At 36.0% G+C, this 18107-nt stretch overlaps 2 protein-coding genes and 1 pseudogene across 2 annotated transcripts in view; 1 reads left to right on the top strand and 2 right to left on the bottom strand.

Moving 5' to 3' along the window:
• Window positions 1–727: 727 nt before the first annotated feature.
• On the bottom strand, window positions 728–6396 carry LOC107552923 (sperm flagellar protein 1-like; annotated as a pseudogene).
• Window positions 6397–6908: 512 nt separating this feature from the next.
• adam8a (ADAM metallopeptidase domain 8a) lies at window positions 6909–13367 on the bottom strand. Its single transcript, XM_016234945.1, has 22 exons — window positions 13297–13367; window positions 13087–13199; window positions 12909–12982; window positions 12753–12831; window positions 12586–12662; window positions 12136–12319; window positions 11672–11737; window positions 11518–11586; window positions 11232–11401; window positions 10960–11041; window positions 10690–10823; window positions 10381–10558; window positions 9603–9692; window positions 9287–9482; window positions 8495–8561; window positions 8230–8398; window positions 8025–8102; window positions 7727–7811; window positions 7510–7627; window positions 7231–7414; window positions 7085–7120; window positions 6909–6986 (listed from the first exon to the last, which is right to left on the bottom strand). The coding sequence occupies exons 1-22, from the start codon at window positions 13346–13348 to the stop codon at window positions 6909–6911; spliced, it is 2379 nt and encodes a 792-aa protein (XP_016090431.1). The 5' UTR covers window positions 13349–13367.
• A 2935-nt stretch (window positions 13368–16302) lies between these two features.
• The window catches only part of znf511 (zinc finger protein 511), a 4918-nt gene continuing 3113 nt past the window's right edge, over window positions 16303–18107 (top strand). The window contains exons 1-3 of the mRNA XM_016234957.1: window positions 16303–16382; window positions 16580–16652; window positions 17119–17320. Coding sequence (XP_016090443.1) covers window positions 16600–16652; window positions 17119–17320 — 255 coding nt within the window. The 5' untranslated portion in view covers window positions 16303–16382; window positions 16580–16599. The remainder of the gene's footprint in view (window positions 16383–16579; window positions 16653–17118; window positions 17321–18107) is intronic.

The following is an 18107-nucleotide window of genomic DNA, read 5'->3' on the forward strand; positions in this document are numbered from 1 at the left end:
TACATATACACAAGTTACCTATACAAAGTTACAGTAAGTTTTATTAACTCAAAAATTATAAACTAATTTGCTTGAGAAATTTGAGGCAATCAGTTTCCACAGGTTTTTCAATTAAGTTAAACTAATTACTTTTTACAGTGGGGGGATAAGATATATATTTATATCTCAAGAAAGGAGAAGCGAAACTTGATCATGACGTTTACGACTTGTCATCAACAATTTTGGCCAAAGGAGTCAGTTTCCATGCTGACGTCAGAATGAAATCCATTTTAATGCAAACTCTTTACTTTCAGTCTAACATCAACCACAAACATGGCTTTTTTTATGAAATGACACCTAATAATGAAGTCAGGTGACTCATGAACAATGTAGAATGCTCAGCAAAATTTCAAAATACAGTGAAGTCTAAATTAGAAAATAATTCATTGAGTAAACTAAATCATCCACAGAACTGATTAAATGTCCCCAGGATTTTACTGCCAAAGTTTGGTGGGCTCCAGTGTAAGGCATAAACTGCTGTAGATGGTCTCAGCTGATATAATATGTTAGTTATTGGCATCAGTGCTTCTATTCTGAGTGCCAACAATCACAGGTGAGGAAAATGAGATGATTTCATATGGACAACAGACCAGTTCTCTGTAAGAGTTTATTAAGAGCCTTAAGTGCATACAGTATACACTTCCTGAAATAAAATTCCTGATGGTGGCTCTGTATTTTAATAATGAGATCATGAGTTGCATGCCTCATATCGCTCTAAGTGCTTTGTCAAGTCCTCGATGCGTAGATCCTTAAGATGCACAAGATGCTCCAATCGGTCTACCTTAATCTGTAAAATCTGGAGCAAAGTAAAACATTTACTGGACATTGAATATAACACTGGTCTATTTTTGATCTGTATGCACTGGTCTATTTTATTTGATCAACTTCTGCATCAAATAGTCATCAAAGTTTCTATGGAAGGAAATGACAATGCTACAGGATGATTGTGACAGTAAACTTCCGTTTGTTCTTTTGTGCTGCTGTAAAGCCCTTGGTTTGCAGGTATTATATTCAACACCAGTTGTAGGTTTATGATATAATACCTGCAAACCAAGGGCTTTAAAGCAGCACAAAAAAACAAACTGAAGTTTCTGAATATCTTTTTATTTGAATTGAAATGCAAACTGTTGAAATTATTAGTGTCACTGCAACCTTAAACTAGTCTTACTAACTGTCAAGTGACAAATATCACAGCTGCTGAACTCACAGTGACTCATTTAACAACCTTGCAGTTTTTTTACCACATTTGCAACGGTGACAGGAAACATGTCAGAGAACATGTGACCTGCTGCCCTTGACCACTAGCCAGGAGAACAGCACAGGAAGACACATTTCCTTTTGTGAAGCAAGCATCTCTCGCCAGCTGGCATTGTATGCTAAAGGTGCTGAAACTTACGATTTCACATTTTTAAAGAACATCTGCATTTTTTAAAGATTTCATGCAAGAAAAAAAAGATTTGGAATACATTTTTACTAATTCTTATGCACATTACAGTCGCAATTAAACAAATCAACAGATCATTTCTTCTGTATTGTGATGTACATCTGAGTGTAACACATTCTAAGAAAAAAAATGAAGGATGGGGACATGGTACTACTGATTGTTGTTGATGTAGATGAATGCAAGCTTGTGAAATGATTGGAGAAATCCAGCATACACTCTTAAAAATAAAGGTGCTTCAAAAGGTTCTTCAAGCGATGCCATAGAAGAACCATTCAGTCAAAGGTTCTTTAAAGAACCATCTCTTTCTTACCTTTTTGTAATCTGAAGAACCTTCTTTCGCCACAAAGAACCTTTTGTGAAACAGAAAGGTTCTTCATATGTTAAAGGTTCTTTATGGAACCATTTAGACAAAAAGGTTCTTCTATGGCATCGTGAAGCACCTTTATTTTTAAGAGTGTACATCACAAGAGAGAAGTCTGTCGTTTCACAAAAAGATTGAGTGTTGATATTTTGTTTTACTACAAAATTATAGTTTTATTATTAAATAATACCATGCATTGATAAATTGTTCACAATAAGATTAATAACATGCATTTAGAAAACAGAAGATTTAATTTCATGCCGGCTTTAAAGGTGCAGTGTTTCGAAACTGTAAAAATAATGACTGAATACTGTTTGCATTGCAATGCTGAAAACACCAGATAGCAACAGTGCTTACACTTTTCTGGGAACTCAACCAATAAACTAGTCTCTGCATATTAAACTGGAAAAGGAAAAAGTATTTTAGCATCAAAACCTTACCTCAACAGTCTCCTGTAAAGCCAAAATGGCTTGCTCCTTTTCCTCCAAGAGCAAACGGACGGCTGGATCCACATTTGTTTCCAAGGCTGCAGCAGGACTATACAAGATTTCCAACACACAAGTCCATTATAAATGTAGATTTTTTTCATAGGCCTACATGAAAGACTTCATGAACCTCAGAAAGTTATTTTCACATCACAGTTCATCACTCAGTACCTGACATTGCCTGTCTTCTTCACAGTGGCAGGATTGGTACGAGTGGCCTCAATAACCATCAGATGATTTGGGCAAACAGAGAAAGGGAATAAGATATATTTTTTTAATAAACATTTTCTTTTAATCATTTTTAAACAAAGGGCTTTAGCAGACAGGCAAACATGCTAATGTACAAATGTGTCTTAGGCGACAGCCTAAAACTCAACTGCCGGGTCTTGGCATTGACAGTGCATTCAGGATCTCTCCAGGCTAAATTCAGGCACTGAGACTTTACCCTCACGATACCCTGAATCAATTTCCTCTAGCTGAGTGGAACTCCCCCATACTTTAAGATGTTTAAGCTCATGAGAATTGCTTAGCCAGGAAGGGTAAACTAATTAGACGCCATTTGAACCCATTAAACACAATAAGGTCAAAAAGACACATTGACAGGGCACCAGACTGTAGTAGCGGGAGTTTTATTTGGCTCTGAGCTCTGAATCATCAACACCAGCTGTGCTTCACCTTATAAACATCCCATTAAAACATAAAATAACAAGTTAAAATTGCAGAGCATTTACAGGAAAAAGAAAAGTAAAAAGCACAGGATTCCTGTTTCCTCAATAGAAATGGTTTGCACTTCGATAATATGATATATCAGAAACCATCTAGCCTCTCTGGTCTCATAATAGACTCAATAATCTACTGTTTGCTTGAGTTTTCTATGGTCGAAAGGGCTTTTAGCCAAATGTGTTGAGCCTGTTGGAAATGATAAGGGCTATCTGGTGAATGGAGCTGATGGACGCAGGACCTTTTCTAGCATGAAAAGAGGGAGTTGGACCTGAAACCAGATGATGTCACGACTAAGATGCCATGATGATGAGGTGTGGGTAATGGAGAGTTGACCTATCTGGCCCCCTTCTATGTAATGTTAAGAGTGCTGACAATGCAGTTAATTTGCCCTATTTCCAAACACAGCTGTTTTGTTAGTCCATTTTATTATACATAGAGAAAAACAGTTTCCATAACTGTTTATCAAGCTAAAATTGTAACTGGAGCACACAAAATGGTGGTTGGTGGTAAATGTACATTAATCATTTGCTTGTTTGACTGAAGTTAGTATTGTAGTAATTAAATATCTGCTTAGTTATCACCAAAGCTTATTTGGCTGCAGATTATTAAACCTTTATGCTGCCTCAGAGGTCTGTTTCAGGAGGTACCTTTATGCGCTAACATTGCCTGCAAAGTCATAGCCTGATAAGGCATCAAGGTAAAAAGTCAGCTGCCTTAGCTTTTGGAAGAAGCCTTGTTTATTTGTCCATACAATGAAATTTAGTGCGGTCCAGTGAGGTTTTGTTCATTGTATGGGCAAAAGCAGTTGAAACATTCTTCAAAATATCTTCTTTTGTGTTCCAGAGAATAAATTAAATCATACAGCATTAAAGTGAGTAAATGATGACAGAAATGTTGCTTTTGCATGAACTAACCAGAGGGTCTGACACAAAACCTCACAGACAAATCATCACAAAACCACAAAGGAAACTGCTCCTCTTTGTACATAAAAGGGCATCATTGTTCCTTGCCACACTTCACTTGCTAAACTTGCTAGTTTGGTTTACAGTTATTGAGGCCAGGGCTGTGTTAGTCTGAGTGACAACCAGACTACTGTATGACCACAGACCTCATGAATGCTAAGCTTCCTAAAAAATCTAATGATGTCACATTTCCAAATATTCAATATTTCCAAGTATACAACTGATGAGCTAATTAAGCAGTTTAATTATATTACCATTCTCACTAGCATTAACAAGAATCATCACAGCTCATATGAGGAAACAGCCAGCACAAATCTAGTTTATACTGTATATTCTCCCTTGACAGAAAACAGTAGATATGGTGTGGGACTTCTGCTACCTGGCCACTGACTTCTGCTACTTCATTTATGTGGGTGGTTATTGAGGTTAGCACTGTGAGTCATTTTGAGTATGTAAAAAAAGCAGTGCAAAAATTAGATCATCCATCCATTTCCTTCCTGCGTATAGATGATGTGTCGATTGTATTGTATGTATTATTGTACCAGCAATGATGTAGATTTTTGTGTTTGGTCTTCATGTCTTTTGTTTGTCACAATAGGCTCCAGCATCCTCACGATTCTAAAGGAGACAGGCGAAGCATAGCATAGCATATGAGAATATGCTAGCCTCACGAGAGCCAAGTTTTGTTCACAGCAAAGGAAAACCAGTCTCCTCTTGGGTTATATTGAAATTCTCCAACATTTTTCTTTACAAATTCTCGTTTTGTACTTCTAATACATGACCGGTGTTTTGTTTTGCTCTCTCCACTGCGCTTCCATGTTCTTCACTTCTCACAGGAGCTTACGCCTACGTCCTATGTCATCCACTGGAACGCCACCCTCTCAACATTTTTTTTATATAAATACAATTGTATTTGTCTGAAAGAAGAAAGTCATATACACCTAGGATGGCTTGAGGGTGAGTAAATCATGGGGTAATTTTCATTTTTGGGTGAACTATCCCTTTAATGAACCTAGACTCGAATCCAGAGTCTGCTACTAAACCAGACCACAGCCCAGGAGGTCTTTCGACAGGCCCTCCCCACCCACTACTGCTGGGTCATGGGCTCATTGTCGTACCTCCTCAAGATGACCTTCACTTCCCTACTGTAGCTTATAAACAATGGTAAGCTAAATCCACATTTCTATGTTTTACAGTATTTACCTGATCTTGGTTGTCCATTTGTAGTGCTGTAAAGTCCTATAAAAAAGAATAAGGCAGGGTTAGATTACTGTTCATTCAACCATTATAAAGAAAGAGGAAGTGATATTGAAAGAAAGATGCTGTAGCAATGCAATTGCAAATACACACACAGACCCACCTGTGTGCCATCTAATTGTTTTCCTGCTCGTTTTCCCTCTATCTTCTCTCTAAGAGAGCAAAGGACTGGATGCAGCCCGCTGTGCTGACTACAATTTTCTTCACCATCTTCTCAGGTATATGGAAGTTCAGCTTAGAGAAAACTTTTCTGAAATGAGAACATGGAGCAGTTGTGTGCTGTCCAATTCTAGACAAACATAAGAGATAGGAATCAGAGTTATATTAAAATGTCCTGGCTCTTCCCAGCTTTATAATGGCAGTGAATGGGTTTTGAGATTTTGAAGTTCAATAAAGTGCATCCATCCATTATAAAAAGCACTCCACACTTGATAGGAAAACTGTTGTCTATTTCCCCCATTGCTCTACATATGATGCCCAAATATGCTGTCTAGGTAGGCAGCTCACTTTTAGACCCAGCCAGTGTTAACAGGTCAACAGGAGATCCCAGTGTTGTTGCTGAGGTGTAATGTCACATTCCTGCAATCCTCCAGGGAATGTGTCAAGCGACACTCGGGGGTCAGATAAGCAATGCGGTGTTTGCATTACTGTCTGCATGGAGAACAAATAAATATACTTGCCTGCTGCTCAGGGTACTCCAGTTACTCAGCTTCTGTTGCCTGGAATGCGCGGGCGTGTAGTTGTGCAGCTCCACCAGCTTAGGGAAGAAATGCTTCACTACTACCTCTGCAGTCAAAACTGCTTATGGAAATCGTTCAAATACTCACTGACAATACTGAACTGAGTAAAATGCTATATAGCTAAAACACATTTTTGTAAGTGTAATAAGAACTGTACGTATAATAATATTATATTACTTTAATCTAGTCAAATGCAGGGCAACACTTCTTAAAATGTCAACAAACATCATACATAGTTAAGTTAGCGGTTTTATTTGTTTCTTGAAGGAATTAAATACCTCCATCACCAAAACCTCTTAAGATACCGTCTGGAGAACGGTATCTTGTCTATCCACGCATAGAGGTCTTGCAAAGCTTCTTCGTCTAATTGTTTGAGCCCGTCCATCATTTTAAACAAGGGTCTGCGTGGCAGCGTGACCAAATCCCGTTCTATCTCAGAGGTACAGGTACTAGTATGGTTGTTAGAGGAACATTAAATAAAAACTCTCATATTTAAAGAGTAAAATCAGACCAGCTGAGATCATTGCACGTTTGGATTTTAAATATTAGGTGGGCAAAAAAAAAGCCTTCGTCTGAGTGCAAAAACCACAAGTATCACAAAACAAACAACAAAAAGGTTTAGGAAAATTATAAATAAGGCAAAATGCTAACATAAGCAAATCACTAAAGTAAGGACGTTTATGTCACATCTGTAATGAGCTTAAGAGTCATTAAAAGTAACCAATATTAATATTATGAAAGTTATACTTAATTATACAGTATGTACACTATTGTTAAAAAGTTTGGGGTGGGTACATTTTGCAGTCTCTTATACTCATTTATTTGATAAAAATACAGCAAAAGCAGTAAAATTGTGAAATATTATTACAATTTAAAACAACTTCATGGTAGGTAATATTAAGACATTCCGGGCCTCACCTGAACAGGATGAATGTTTCTGGAAATACCAGGAGGTGGGATGGAAGGTTTCACAATCTAATAAAATAGGGACGTACATTTTCATTTTTATTAAAACAGTTTTAGCCAGGAATATTTGTAAATAATTACATGCATTTTTAGAGAAGATAAACTACCTGTTCTGTCCTAGTTTGTGGTACATTCTTTGGAGGCTGTGCATAGTGAGAAATAAGTGGTAGAAAGATTATGTCTTTCATCCTAAAATTGACTTTTTGTAAGCACAAATTAAACAGGGCTTTCAAGGCTAAATGAATGACTTTACCAATGGTGCTTGTCTAGAGGGCATAGCTGGAGAATAGAGAGGTTTGCAGGCCAGAGCAGTGGATGACTCGAGGAAAGTTGGTTGACTTATGCGTGGTTGTGTGCATCTGGGGCTGTTCTTTGCACTTCCTGGTTGGAATGCTGGATTACACTGACCTGAGGAAGTGTGGATGTCCTTCAAAGACCTTTTAGAACAGAATGTCCTTCATTATTAGTACAATAATTTAAATGATAACAGAAATTGATAGTTCATGATTGTCAGTTGCATAACAGATCCTACCTTTTCTTTCTAAATTCTGTTATTTTGTTCCTGTGACAGACCAGTGCTCCAATAATAATGATCAATCCAAGAACAACTACAGATACAGTCACTCCAATTATCACAGATTCTTTTCTCACTGTAAAGGTACACATATGACATGGTACAGAATTAGTTTTGTACGGTCAATGATTGAATTTCATTAAGTAGTACAGATATGGTAAGGATGTTGGTTTACTTTTTTGAAGTTCTGAGAATTGAACACCACAATAGGGTGGTGCCCATCCTGGATCACAGTGACACTTCCTCTCATGGTTACACACCTTTAAAATATAAATCAGAAATATGTTTACATGTGTTTAAACTAAATCCATTCAAAATGGATTTGAATGACTAAATGGAAAAATGGAATGACTTTTACAATATCACAGAATGACAAACACTCCATGCAATAATGCTTTTCTTTAAAAAAAAGAGAAACAAAATAAGTTATAAAAGAAATGGGAAAATGGAAAAAAAATAAATAAATCACACACCCCACGACTGTTGCATTTATTAGAGCAGTTCTCAGAGCCGTATATACTAACGTCTTGGCAAAGGTTGTTGTAACACACCTGTTGAATGAAAAAAAAAATAATATATATAAAATATAATATATATATATATATATATATAAACTAAATAAAGGTTTTATACACTTTGTATTTTGTGCAAGGCAATATACATTCATTATATACTTGCCTTATTAATGCCACATTTGGTGCCTGCTGGAACCATCCCTAAGTCATCTGTGGGTGAGGAATCCACAGCCATATAGCAGGTTCTCGATTGAATAGTTACTGATGATTTTCTGTTGGTTATGGGGAAAGCATTCCCACCATAACAGTATATTTTCCCACACATCATGTGCCTGTAGGATTCAGAATACCATTGTGTTGATAGAAAACAATGTACAAAATACTATTTTTAGTCTTTAGCCATCAAAGAAAAGTTAAGTTACACTTACTCAGCACTCTTGGAGGTTCTGTCAATTACATTATATCGAAAGCAAGTGTCAGCATCCACTTCAGCATCTAAACATGTACCAGATTGATTTTTAAATATTCATAAATGAAACTTTATTTTAAAAAAACAAACAAACAAACAAACATTAATTTAACAACAACAAAAAAGCTGCAAGACTTTTTTGTTAAATTGTAAAAACATAAGAGAGCAGCCAAAAAGCAGTGTTTGAGCAATGGCTCAGTGAGAATAGTACCTGATCCCCACAGCATCTTACAGTGTTCCTTATGTGTTGGACATTGTCCATTGTAACAGTAGCCCTGTTTATAATCACAAGGGAGTCCATTCATCTTATATTCATCTTCGGGACAGAAGGCTGACACTCCTGTACAGTACTCATGGTTATGGGGAAAGCATTCCCACCATAACAGTATATTTTCCCACACATCATGTGCCTGTAGGATTCAGAATACCATTGTGTTGATAGAAAACAATGTACAAAATACTATTTTTAGTCTTTAGCCATCAAAGAAAAGTTAAGTTACACTTACTCAGCACTCTTGGAGGTGCTGTCAATTACATTATATCGAAAGCAAGTGTCAGCATCCACTTCAGCATCTAAACATGTACCAGATTGATTTTTAAATATTCATAAATGAAACTTTATTTAAAAAAAAACAAACAAACATTAATTTAACAACAACAAAAAAGCCGTAAGGCTTTTTTGTTAAATTGTAAAAACATAAGAGAGCAGCCAAAAAGCAGTGTTTGAGCAATGGCTCAGTGAGAATAGTACCTGATCCCCACAGCATCTTACAGTGTTCCTTATGTGTTGGACATTGTCCATTGTAACAGTAGCCCTGATTATAATCACAAGGGAGTCCATTCATCTTATATTCATCTTCGGGACAGAAGGCTGACACTCCTGTACAGTACTCGTCCAAATCACAGTCGTGAGCACTCTTTCTGCACAGGCTACCTGAATGTTTCAGCTACAAGGGAGGATTAACAAAACAGATTGAGGCAATAATCTACTTTTACATGTATTTTCAGTCCAATAACAACTTTAATATGGTCTTCCTGTTGAGCTTGGTGGGTAGCTTTGCGGATACCTGGCAATTGTGGCAGCACTCTCCATGTGCACAATGGGCACCTACGGTAAGTTGACAGGTTGTGGCATTGCAGCAGGGATTGTTACATTCCTAAAATTCAAAAATTATTGCGGTCAAAAAAAAAGAAGAATGTTTTTCCAGAATACACCACCGTTCAAAAGTTTGGGGTCAGTATTCTGGCTTGCGACTAATGTTTTGTTTTTGAAAAACTATAATTGGGATCAGTAAGATTTTTTTAAGAAATTGATAGTTTCATTCAGCAAGGACACGTTAAATTTATCAAAAGTGAAGAAACAATAAAGACATAACGCTGTTCTTTTGAACTTTCTATTCATCAAAGAATACTGAAAAAACTATCATGTTTTCCAAAAAAAAAAAAAAAAGCAGCAAAACTATTTTCAAGATTGATAATAATAAGAAATGTTTCTTGAGCACCAAATCAGTATATTAGAATGATTTCTCAAGGATAATGTAACACTGAAGACTGGAGTAATGACTGCTGAAAATTCAGCTTGGCCATCACATGAATAGATTTTTACATTACATTTTACATTACATTACAGAAAACAGTTATTTTAAATTGTAATGATGGTAGTTTAAATTGAAATATTTTACAACAAATCAAAATAATATTTCAGAATATTACTGTTTTTACTGTATTGTTACTGACCCCAAACCTTTTAACGGTAGTGGATAAATTGTCAAATACACAAATCTATTTTAGTCATATTTTAACTGGCAAACCAAAGCTGTGTCAATTTTATAAAACATGTTACACCTCAGCAGTTCCGCAGTCACACTCCTCGCCTTTTTCAACAAAAGCGTTTCCACAAACTGGGCCTCCATATAGTTCACCCTCATTTGGCATGTCTAGTAAACAGCTGGTGTCATAGCTCTGCAAAAATGCTTTTAAGGATGATTGACTGCAAGTACTGAAGGAATCAGGGTAAACATACCTGTTGGAAAAGTATGAAAGAAAATTATGGTCTGTGGAAACATTAAACCGCAGAAAAAATGTCATAGTTGCCTATCTCTTGTGCCATTGCATAAATGCATTCTAATCAAAAGTATTTTCAATTAGCCTCACCCAATGGTGTCGGACATAATGCAGCCCTTGCCAGAGGAGCATCCACAGTTTGGATCATCATGTGACATGCCCAGATTATGCCCCATTTCATGGGCAATGGTAGAAGCCACTGCAATGGGATTTTTATTATGGTCCTTTGTAAAGAAAAATACATCTTATGTCATTAATATTATTCACCACAACCAAAGCTTTCTTTCAAACACTAGGAAAGTACTGTACCATTTCTTAATCTGTTAATTTACATATATAAACATATGCTCATAATTATACCTCATTCACAGCACCAGAGGATGGAGAGCACATAGCATACACTGTAGCCAACCCAACTGTAGATCCTTTAAAATCTACAGCACTGATTAAAAACAAAAGAGAGAACTTAAGGCATTAAATGATATTTTTGTTGTTCCATACTATTTAAAAAAATTAAAATAAACGTTTTAAAGCTTGCGGTAAGACACATTTTAAAGGGAAGTGTTTAGTGTGAGTAAAAATGTGGCATTCAAAGCACAGAAACTGATTAAGATGAGCAGTCAGTGACTCACGTAATAAAATGGGCATTGTCATGTTTCTTCCTCTTGAGCAGGCTATCCTGACGCCATTGTAAAAACCGTTCCAGAGTAAGATTTGGTATATGGCTGACATCAATCAAGTCTCTTTGAGACCAAATCTCAAGTCCAACCAACCTGACACGTATGTTTAATGGCCGGTAAAGCTGAACATGAGCAAAATAATTTCTATAAATATTATTTTGAAAATCATATTGTAACCAGGTATAATCTGTTAATTAATTTAAGACCAGTTGTATGAATAATGAAAGTTGTATGATACCTTGTCTACGTGATTTGCGACCAACATCATTCTTTCTTCAATCTTTTTAAAACTTCCAAACGTGTTGTACTGAAGAAAAATGTGTAGATATATTTTAACAATATAAACACAACACATCAGTATAAGATATTTTTTCCATTAACCAAATTCATACCTCTGTATGATCAACGACCAAAACCATCTCAACAATCCGCTGTCCTCCTCTGGGGGCTTTGTTTTTCTGAAGATCAATTGAAATAAAGCTATTGTCATAAAACTGTTCATGGTAAACACATCATAAATAAGTTGTTGAGGTACAAATTAAACATGTTGCTTAATAATGAAATAAGGAGCAAGTACAGGTTTTATTTTCTATGTCGGAAACAACACTAAATATATGACGCTAAATATATTTCTCATATAATAAGCTTACATTCAACAAGAGATTGTTACTTGCTTGAATAAATGTCATTAATTAACTGCATGATTCTGCCATATGGACATTACTTTGACATAGTCACCTCTGATAACAAACTACTGTTCATTGCAATGCATCTCATATAAAGCTGCTTTGAAACAATATGTATAAAGCGCTATACAAATAACATGAATTTAATTGAATCATTAGAATATCATTACCATATTTTTGCCTTTATACAGCCCACTAGACTTTGGACCAAGGTTATAGACTGTGTCATTAATGTATCCAAAGGCCCCTTGCTTGGTCCTTAAATGCTCTTGCTTATAAATAGCATGGTCGCCATCCAAAGACTCTTCTAGGGGCTCAATCAAATAAACTTGATTTTTGACCCTCAGAAACCCTCTAAAGGATGAAGAAGATACAATATTTTAAAAGGAGGGAGAAGTGTAGAAAATATTTGTGGGTCAGTAAACACTAGACACTATCTAAAGCAACTTATTACAGGCACAATCCAAAAAATGAAACTCTGAAATACGTATATTTTTTACTGTACACAAATCAGACTCAGGTTATATATAATTTATTTTAATATATATATTTTAATTCATTTAACGTTCAATCATGTCTAAAGTTTACATAAAAAAGGTTTAAATAGAAAATGTTCTTACTCCATTCCAGAGCAAAGTCCAACACTGACTGAAGAGTCTTCAAAATCATGGACATGTCCCTGATAGTAGCAGTGATCCTGAAGTCAAAAACAGATTATGTACAGTTAAGCAGCAACATTCACATACTGTGTCAAAAAGAAATAAGCTATTTTACTGTTTAAACATACAATGTTGTCTGAAGACTCTGTCTCTGAAATCCCATCTTCGGTATAATGTGAGAGGGTGTAATGTTTTCCTAAAAGCTCCCTGTTGAATAAAAAAATTCACTGGGTTGGTTATGAATACAAGGCATTATATACATTTCTATATAGTCACATTCTCACCTATTTTTGTGCAAAGAAAGTGTGAAGTTCCTCCCATCTACAGCCAAATCACATTCAAGTTGTTCAGGATATGTCTAAACGGGTGAAAGCAAGCACGCATGAATAAAAGTCAAATCAAGCATCCCAAGAGATGTCAATAATATTTCAATTTACAAAACGAATCTGAAAATGAGCGGACCTTGAGAGAAGGGGCGCTCCTCCTCGCTCGCTCTTTCAGTGCCTGAGGTCGGAGTCGGATCACATCATAGCGCATCACATGAGGCAAAGCTGGGTTCGCTGCCTCAAGATTCTCTAAAGCAACAGTGAATAAACAAATCAGTATGTGTAATCAGTAGATTAAAAACACATCACGCGCTGTAAAAGGATTCTCATAATTCTGCGCGCTCACCCCATGTATAAACAAAGGAAAGCAGCGATATAAATAATCCAGTGTATCGCATGGTTCTGTGTCCTGGGGACTCGCTCCGGGACTCATGGGCTGCTGTGGGAACTCGGCTACTTGAATGTTAAAGCTCCGCCTCGGTTATCCGGTAAATTAGCATAAACAGACGACGACCTCCTCATCCGGTAACAGCAAACCGGTCACTAATGAGTCACAGCCCAGTAAATGTGTCAGTAATTTTTCGAGACACAACAATTAAATAAACTTTTTTTATTTATTTTTTTGACTATTTCTAGGCTATATATGTAGGCTACCACACAGCCTATCTGAAAGGAATGTACTTTAGATTTTGTAGCTTTAGTATCTTTTCAACTCTGTAACTGGAGTGAATATGCTTGTGTATGTATTTCTGTTCAAATTAATACCTCAAAACCTTACAGAATCCACTGATATTAGGGTAAGATGGGGAAAGATACACACCTAAGTAGAATGTGCATTTACTTTTAAACTAGCATATATAGAAAGTTTAGCATGTACAGAATGATGATGCAGCCATGTGGTATTAAGGGAAATCATAAGAGTGTCCTAGAACTAAATGTACAATTATTCATAGAGGCCTACAACCAGGGTAAGAAGCCCTATAGGCTAAACCTTTGCAGAATGTATAAATGACTTTTGATATCATTTAATTTTATTTTATAGATATGATAGATAATTTTTTTAAAGTAACATTAATATGAAAATACTAAATTATCTATTCTATTTAAAATTGTGTTTTGACAATTTAGTAGAATAATTGAATAACCAATAACAGACAAGGCACAATCCCAGTAAAAGAGATCATCTGAAAGCTCAATTTATTCTATGACTTACATATGAATATGTAAATATTGAATTGCTCACATTTTAATTGAGGATATGTTATAATAGCAACACTGTGAATTCAAATCGAATGATTTGCCAATAAGTTTGAATGAATAACGAAAATGACTAAAATATGTGGTGCATATCTTACCCCTATTTTTGTGCCACTTTCCAAATAAAAATGATGTAATCTCCTGGAGGATGATGTCATTGAGGAACTAGGTTTTGTTCGTTATTACAAAAAAACAAAACAAAAAATCAGTTGGGACATAAAGTGAAATTGAGGACACAGGAAAAACATAAAATGATTACCATTTAAAACAACATTCCAAATAAAATGTAGGCTTATTTTAATATTTTGATTAGAAAAATGGAAACTAAAAGAAACACTTGGAATATTAGTTATTAATAATTATGAATATATTGCCAAGGACATGAAACAGTAACAATGAAACAATAAAAAATTAACCACTTGTTCACTTGATTGCGATTATCGCGTAAGAGAACTAATATAATTTCAAATTGTTCGTTTGTTGTCAGTAATACTTTAGCCAATATATTAAGATATTAATATTAATATGTGCAGGGCCGGATTTACGCACAGGCATTCTAGGCTCGTGTCTATGCTTGCTCGTCCAGAGGGGCCCAAACACAATGAGGAGATATATAGGCTAATATTTTTGTTATAGGCTACTATGGGATATATACAACAGTAAAAGAACCAAAACCCCAGAAGACATTGAGCAAATAAATATAACAAATAGGGTAAAAATGGCAAACTATTTCCATGTCTTCAACTTTTTTTATGTACGGAAATCAGCTTTCTTTCTCCAGTTCTCTCTCACAGACACACACAGTGCAGACACGCACAGGCGGTCTCGCACACACGCGGAGACGCGGACTGAAACTTCATCAGCGCTGCCTGCGGCTGCACCGCGAATTGATCAATAAAATAGTTTCGCAGCTGAAAAGCTACATGACATTTCTCAGTAGCGAGGTTCTTGAAGCAGCTCAACTTAAAGATTCGCTATTAGTAGATGCTGCTGCTGAATACTGCTGAGAGACGCAAGTTTTCACACTTATTAATCTCTCGCTCTCTCTAACTGCGTTAGACTGCATTAATAATTGTGTTACCTTGCATATCAATGGCTCAAGCCTCTATTATTAGCTCTAAAATGACATTTTGGAATTTGCACAAAATCGGATTTGGGCTGACAGTCTGAACAAGGCTTAAGTTCTCAAACAAATTAAGAACTGCATTCGATTTGATTGAACGCAAGCACTTATTGCGATAGAAAACACTGTAACGGTTTCCACTGATTAAGAAATATTTTTGTTTGCTTTGGTGGTAAGTAGGTATATTATATTAGGGAAGGGGGGCCAAAATGTTTTGTTTTGCCTATGTCACGAAAAGAGGTAAATCCGGCCCTGAATATTTGACAAGATGGATGGATGAAAAGCATAACTGGAATGACTCTGCTGACATCCTGTGGTTATATTCTGCAGGTGCAGTTTTGACAGTTTTGCTTTTAGTTTCTTTTTCCCCCCTGCTTATTTAAAGGTAGTGTAGGCACTGGCTTTCAGACGTATATGAAGGGCTATAAAACAAACATCTTTTTCATTAGATTATACTTTGTTTTGCATCAAAATAAAATGACACGTTTCTCATGCAATCGTGCGCCCTGCGTGCCCTCAACTGCCCTTTAAATTTGAGAGTTTTTATTTTGACACGGAATCGCAAACCGGTTTATACATGGAGCATGTTGATAATGCTACAGCCTGAACATAATGCTGCAGCCTGAATTAATTCAGCTATTGGGGTTTCAGACGTATATGAAGGGCTATAAAACAAACATCTTTTTCATTAGATTATACTTTGTTTTGCATCAAAATAAAATGACACGTTTCTCATGCAATCGTGCGCCCTGCGTGCCCTCAACTGGCTTTAAATTTGAGAGTTTTTATTTTGACACGGAATCGCAAATCGGTTTATACATGGAGCATGTTGATAATGCTACAGCCTGAACATAATGCTGCAGCCTGAATTAATTCAGCTATTGGGTTCTACAGCACCACACATTCCTGCAGAAAAGATACCGGTAATTGAAAATAGGGGATCCGAGTGGCATTGTTTACAACAAAAAGACACAGAAGGTGAAAATACTTGTTCACCTTTTGGATTCAGACCTCAACTACTTCGATTTGCTGTAGAAGATGAATGTTTTGAGGTATGTAGATTCTTCGACTGGATCGATAGAAAAGGTTATTGCATTTCAGAAAAGTGCCTTCCTTCTGCTAATATATAACAACAATTGCATGTTTATCTCTCAATGGGTTATTTAAGAGTGACGAAGAAATTACGTGACTGTGATATGATGATGGGATATTTACCAATATCCCGATTCCTCCATGTGTAATTCAACAGGATGGGACATACACAGGCACATGTACCTACAGGAGGTCGTGACGGCTATTGCAGATGATGAACATCCTCCGACGTGAGTAATGTCGTTTCACTATTAATATTGCTTTGTAATTAGGCAAATTATGAATTAACAAATTACTCATAAGCATAAAATTAATTGGTAGGTCCAATTGAGATAATTAGTATTCATCTTATTTGATAAAACTTTTAATACTAAATAATTAGCATGTCTATGAAGAATATCAGTCCAGGTCGTTATAAAATGTTCTTGCATAGGCTATTTATTATGGTCAAATGGATGTTTATTTTTTTGTAGCTGTCTTTATGCAATTTGATAGATTACTATAAGTATCAGTAGTGTAGATTGTAGTATTATTATTGAGTAATGTCACAGTATCTGATTCTGATGAGGTCCAGTGCTGGGCAATCTAGATCATAAGATTACTGATGACCTCACTTGGATGAGTGGTGAAACATTTTGAGCGACATCCTCTTGACTTGATACTAATGTGCCACTAATTTCTCAACCCTCTTCTCAGTATCTCTGAGTTCAGATGTCACATTGCGGGATGCAGGCAGTTATTTGACACGTTGGAAGGGTATGAACACCACTACAATTCATTACATCGAAATGTGTGTTCCAACTGCAAGCGCTCATTTCCATCAAACCGACTGCTGGAGATGCACATCTTAGAGTGGCACGACTCCCTCTTCCAGATCATGGCGGAGAAACAATGCATGGTAATGTCATTTGTAATATCATATGTTATAGGAGTGTAGTGAGTGATACTGTACATGTTGTTGTTACTTGTTGTAAGAGGTTGTGTGATCACTTTCAGTGGTATTTGTAGGACTATAAGCATACTAAATTTTAGTTTTATTTACCACAGTTTGATTAAGTTGTCACTGGAGGCAGTCTTCTGTGAATTATTTAGGTATTTGCATATATTTAGGTAACAACTATTGGACCTTAGAACAAAAATAGTTTTTCGTTGTGCATGCTAACCACATATACATTTGATGTTTTTATATTACTTTCTCATGGAAATACTACATAAAATCATTTAATAATTGATGTTCATAACTATATTATACATTTGCACAGAAGAGTATACATTAAAGGGTTAGCTCACCCAAAAATGAAAATTAGCCCATAAATTACTCACCCTCACGCCATCCTAGGTGTATATGACTTTCTTTTTACAGCCGAATCCAGTCGGAGTTATATAAAAAATGGTCTTTGATCTTTCAAGCTGTTTAATGCCACTCAGCGGGTGATGCATGCATCAGTCCAAAAGAAGTTAAATAAAAAGCCACGAAAAAAAAATACCGTCATGTACCGTGGAACCGGTATAATTTTGAAAAATACTGTGATATAAATTTTTGGTCATACCGCCCAGCACTACGCCCATCCATAAAAAAAGTGTCTCACACGGCTTCGAGGGGTGAACAAAGGCCTCCTGTAGCAAATCGATGCGTTTTTGTTAGAAAAATATCCATATTCAAAACGTAATAATCACTTTAATGT

This window comes from Sinocyclocheilus grahami, unplaced genomic scaffold (genome assembly GCF_001515645.1).
Source record: "Sinocyclocheilus grahami isolate Dianchi unplaced genomic scaffold, SAMN03320097.WGS_v1.1 scaffold461.1, whole genome shotgun sequence".
NCBI lineage: Eukaryota > Metazoa > Chordata > Actinopteri > Cypriniformes > Cyprinidae > Sinocyclocheilus > Sinocyclocheilus grahami.